The sequence below is a fragment of the Biomphalaria glabrata genome, chromosome 6, assembly GCF_947242115.1.
Source record: "Biomphalaria glabrata chromosome 6, xgBioGlab47.1, whole genome shotgun sequence".
Taxonomy (NCBI): domain Eukaryota; kingdom Metazoa; phylum Mollusca; class Gastropoda; family Planorbidae; genus Biomphalaria; species Biomphalaria glabrata.
The window spans coordinates 28389337-28394622 of NC_074716.1; the positions used below are offsets into that span (position 1 = coordinate 28389337).

At 33.9% G+C, this 5286-nt stretch overlaps 1 protein-coding gene across 1 annotated transcript; it reads left to right on the top strand.

The window, feature by feature from the left end:
* The first annotated feature begins 1409 nt into the window (after window positions 1–1409).
* On the top strand, window positions 1410–2477 carry LOC106068035 (uncharacterized). Its single transcript, XM_013227323.2, has one exon. The coding sequence runs from the start codon at window positions 1410–1412 to the stop codon at window positions 2475–2477; it is 1068 nt and encodes a 355-aa protein (XP_013082777.2).
* The last annotated feature ends 2809 nt before the right edge of the window (window positions 2478–5286 follow it).

Genomic DNA, 5286 nt, shown 5'->3' on the forward strand with positions numbered 1-5286 from the left:
TATTAGCGCTCTGTTTTTAAGACTAAGAGAGAAAAGTTCTCCATTGTTACATAGTTCATGTTCTATCCTATAACCTAGAGATTTGCGTCACTTGATATTTCATTCTAAAGCCATAATGAATATATAGCTATAAAATTAAATGTCAGAACGTAACCTTTTGAGAAGTTACACTGCAAAGACTTTCTTCCAGGCCAATAGTTTTTATTCAAAAGATGCTATTCTGCGGTTTTTGTAGACTGTAGGAGGACTTAAGAGCCTTTCTATTCTAATCTCCATGTACAATGACATTAGAGGTAGCAGAAGATAATAGCAATCGAATAGGTCGTTCCTTTCCCCGATCACTCATTGTCGTCATTACATTAATGTTTCCAAAATAAGTTCGGGTAAATATCTTTCCCAAATCAATGCCACCGAGTCACCTGCTATTACATATTAGAATAACAAAAATCCAAATGCTTCCATCTTTAGAGTTATTTTGTGATTTTACATTTCGATTTATTTACTTAAGTATGACTTGATTTGCCAAAGTCGCTTAAATATTGGCGTAACAGTGTTAGTTAAGTTAAATCAATACCGCATTATCTGTGCCATACGACCTCCAGGTATATTTACTTGTGCAATGTACACATGTTTAAAGACACTTTTTGTTTGTCAAACGAAGAAAATTATTTTCTTAAAGTTTAAAGACCTACCTTATTTTGTATCAGGATTTCTAAAACAAACATTGTCATTTTCTTTGTTTTTTTTAAACCTGAACTAGAAAAAAAATTAAAATAAAACAATACGAGGAAATTAAATCGAACTAAGATCATTAATACAATAAGACAGATTTTAACGTTTAGTATTATCGATAACAATTTTAGTCTTAGGACAAACTATTTGAAACTAAAATGACCAGACCTACATGTCTCGTTAATTTGGGAAAAACCTTTTAACCTATGTACTTACTGACTTAAACGCTTCAATCGCACTAAAGTTTCATTGAAGAAATATAGAGGAAAAAAAATCATAAGGACTGTCAAATTGAACTCTAGCCATTAACAACAACAAAAAAAAAAGACAAAAAATTTTTTTGTGTTAAAACAAAAGACGTTCTTTCAAAAGAAACGAATTACTTTGTACGAGTATTCATCTTAGAATATAATTACACACTTAAACTCAACTAGTTTTTACTTTTCGATTTTCTGATTCGCGCAACTCGTTCTATGGTTTAGAAAAGAAAGAGCACTAATACAAATTTACCCTGGCATATGAAATAAAAAAAATTCTCTATCGACTTCATTTCACATCAAATTAGTTTAACGACATAATTATTTTTTTTTTTGCGTAAAAATAATTGTCTTTCAAAAAACAAAAAAAAACCTGTTATTAAGAATTTACCTGTTTCCTTGTCATACATTTGTACGAAAATGTCTTATGCCATGAATCTCAGTTCCCAGGAAGTTCTATTTCAAAGTCTTATGACAGATGATGAGTACATAGTATTTGAAGGGTTGATGAGTCTCATTCGTTCGTGTTTAGCGTTGCTTGGGATTGTGGGAAATACCATCAACGTCTTGACGTTTTTTTCCATGGGGCTCAAAGACGGAGTCACGACGTCATTTATGCTGTTGGCATTGTCCGACGCTTCGTATCTGGTCACTGTCATTGCCAGAGCTGCAGCCTTTGCATTCATGGTGTCTGAAATATTGTCAGATTATCAAACGTGGTACCCGGTGGAGCCCTATGGGGTGTACAAGTTTTCCGGCCATTCAGGCAGAATTCCTTATATCCTTTCAAACCTGATCACGACCCTAGTTTCGGTCACGAGGTGTCTTTGTGTGGCCTGGCCTATAAACTTCAAATCTGCCTTTACCAAAAAACTCGCCCTTGTTTTGGTCACCTCCTTCACTCTGTTTGCTGTGTTGAGCTACCTCCCAGTGCTGATCTTCATGAGTATGACCTGGCAGTTCGACCACAGGCTTAATGCATCGAGACCCACCTTGTGGCTATCTCCTGAGAGGGAAGAAGTAAAAGACGTGGTCTGGACAGCGAGAGACGCTCTGCTGCCATTCATCACACAGGTCATCATGATAACTTGCGTGGTCATCATGAACAAACATCTGAAGTCATCTTATCGATTTCGGCATCGGGGTAACAAGCATTCTTCAATTAGGACGCGGACTTTTATGAAACCTAAAAATTCGAGTCCTGAGCTTACCGGGAAAGACTTGCAGGTCCTGCGTCAAGTGCTGCTTATTACCAGCGTGTACATCATCTGCAACACTCCCACCATTCTCATCAACATCACCAGCTTGCTGGAGCGGAAACTCTCTACAGACAGCGTCTACCGCAACATCTACTTGTCAGTGACAGGATGCAAACATCTGTTTCAAACCATCAACTCCAGTTTTAGTGTACTCGTCTACTACAAGTACAGCTCTAGATACAGACACAATTTTATTATCAATGGGAATATTCACCTCAGAGTCCAATAAATGCAGTTACAAACTCGCTTAAGAATATGAAGTTTTTTAGATAGTATTTTTTTATTACACTAACTGATATGCATATACAAATTTGTATTGTGACTGTAGATTAACACTCTATCCATAAGTTACTAAAAAAAGTATTTTAAGTTTTTTGTTGCGATATAAGGGAGCAGATGATGTAAAGGCCGATGGATAACAAAGATGTCATATGGCCAGCACAACTACCAACAACATAACCACACACATATCTCAGGTACCCATTAGAGGCTTGGACTCTGAGACGTCATGGAAAATCCAGAAGATAAAAATTTAGAACTCGAGCCCCTCGGTTTTGAGTACAAGCGTTTTACCCCTCTGTCACCACACCTCCACTCTACACTATTATATTAGTCTCCCTTGAATGTTTTAATGGTAAAGTTTCCTTCTTGTCCCGTAACCTAATACTTACTAAATAGTGTGGGCTATATTCCTATGATATCTTTGGACCACAGAACTAAGCACGAGATTGATGTAGCTTAGCTACAGTTCACACGAAAGCGTTTTTAAGCGACTTTCTTAAAATGGAAAACCGTTAGGGTTTTGTACAATCCTTCTGCCCAGCTGCCCGTCTTTCTGTCCGTGTTCAACCTGTAGATCACTAAACTAAGAGGGATATTGAAAACTGATTTCACCAAAAACTGTAGTTAATATCAAACCCATTTTTTTTTTAGTAAATTTTTTTTATACGAACACCACCTTTAAAAACAAGATTTAAACGTGCTATAAATAGTAAATTCTACTTATAGGTAAATATTGTCATAGACGAAACATCATTTTGTATCATTTTTTTCGACAAATAATGCAACTGTCTATATATATAAAAATAATATTAATCTTATTTTCACCTATTAATTATTACCCCCCCCCCCCCCAAACCATTTTTAGTTTTTAGTTTTTGCAAGTAAACGCTAACGAAAGATGGAGGGACCAAACTTAAGAGTTGCTTCACTTTTTACATCGGCAACAGGTAGTTATATTGTTATGGAAGTGTACCATTTTTGTTTTTAAAAAAATACACAAGGTTCGCACTTTGTTTATACATATTAAAAAAACATTTCTCATAACAAGATTTAAAGACAGTTTGTGTTATTTAATACATAGGATCCATCTAAAACTCAATTGGTCTTATTATTACTGTTAATGTCTTTACTTTAAGAAATAAGCCACAAAAAATATAAACTAGAAAAACATAAAAAATACTAGGCCTATTTAAAATAACAAAGCTTATAGTAGTAGGAGTAGTTTTATCAATTAAGTTTGGATCAGTCATGTATTTAAATCTGTGTGATTACAAATATTTTATCAATTGTTTTTTCGTTAGCGCAGCTTCAGGCTGTTCTCAATACGCTATGATCCTATGACTTGTCTGGACCAGTTTCAAAGGGGTATGGTGGAAAAGAAGGGGGTTTCTGGATGATCGCTTTTTAAATGAATTTTTTTTTTATGTTGAACAACCTGAATTCAAACTTGAATGCTAAGCTTTCTCAAGCCAATACACTAACATCAATACACTATCCACTTTGCCAGATAATCGCTTATAAAAAATGAAGGTTTTATGGTTATCTCTTGTTAGCTTTAAACTTTTAAGCGGTGACCTACAAAGTATAAAGATGGCTAGTTCAACTCATACCATAACATCAGTCAAATACATTTTCTTTCCTTTGTTCGAGATACCAAACAAAATTACCAATAGTTAATAAACTAATTTTTTTTTATTGATTCTCGTGTAGTCATGTGAAGAAATAATTGTGCAAAACTTCAGCTCGATCCGAGCTTGGGCTTTGGAGAAATAACGTGTATAAACTTTTGACCAGACAGACAGCAGAGTGGATACAAGTTTTGTAGTAACCTGACTTGTGCGGCTCGTTACTTTCCTTTTGATTATTACAAAAATGGCTTTAGATTTGGATACAAGCAAATGTTTTGTATTACGTTTAAATTAATAAATAAGCGCAGGTAAAGATCTGGCCATGCATTGCAATTTTCGTTGTGACAAACTTTCTGGTTAAGCCAAGTGTTTTAAACTATTTAAACTAGATTTAATACAGCTTCAACAACGACACTTCTGTTCTTACTCAATCTCTCTCTTTCTAAAATAAAAGCTTAAAACATTTTTAAAATACTCATTTTTTTATTTATTTCAAAACCAAAAAAAAAATATCACAGATAATCTACCTGTATCAATATTGGTTCTATAAAGTCTAATCAGCTCTTGTTAAATATCATTGTATATATTTATAGACGTGAAAAAAACACATCGCGGAATCATTTCTTCCGTTTTTTCATTGACCCAAGTATGACTTGATTAGCCAAAGTCACTGAAACATTTGCGTTTCAAACTGTATTGTGAGTCCAATCAATAGCAAATCAACAGTACCAAACGACCTGAAGAGTGTTTACTTAGAGAATTAACATTTACTTTACAACCAGCTTTTGTGAATCAACAAATATTCTCTAGTAATTTAAACTTTTCTTATTTATTAAATATCAATTTAATTTTTTTACTGAATTTTAACTTCAATCATTTTTATTCGATCTACCTGGAAGGATATCAATTACATTCATTTTACGTATTCTACTTTAAATATCCCTGCACGCTGAACTTGAACAAAAAAAAAGAGGAAAAAAAAACAACCTGTAAAATATGTCAACTCTATGTGGGTTTATGTCTACAACAGAGGTGTCTAGGATATATGGAATTAAATGTGTAAGATTATCTTGACATTAATTGATCTAAATAAAGATGGATTTCGACCATCTGAATATTTAGAGATGT

Excerpts from the sequence above, each read along its gene's own strand:
- LOC106068035 (XM_013227323.2), top strand. The coding sequence starts at position 1,410 with ATGTCTTATGCCATGAATCTCAGTTCCCAGGAAGTTCTATTTCAAAGT.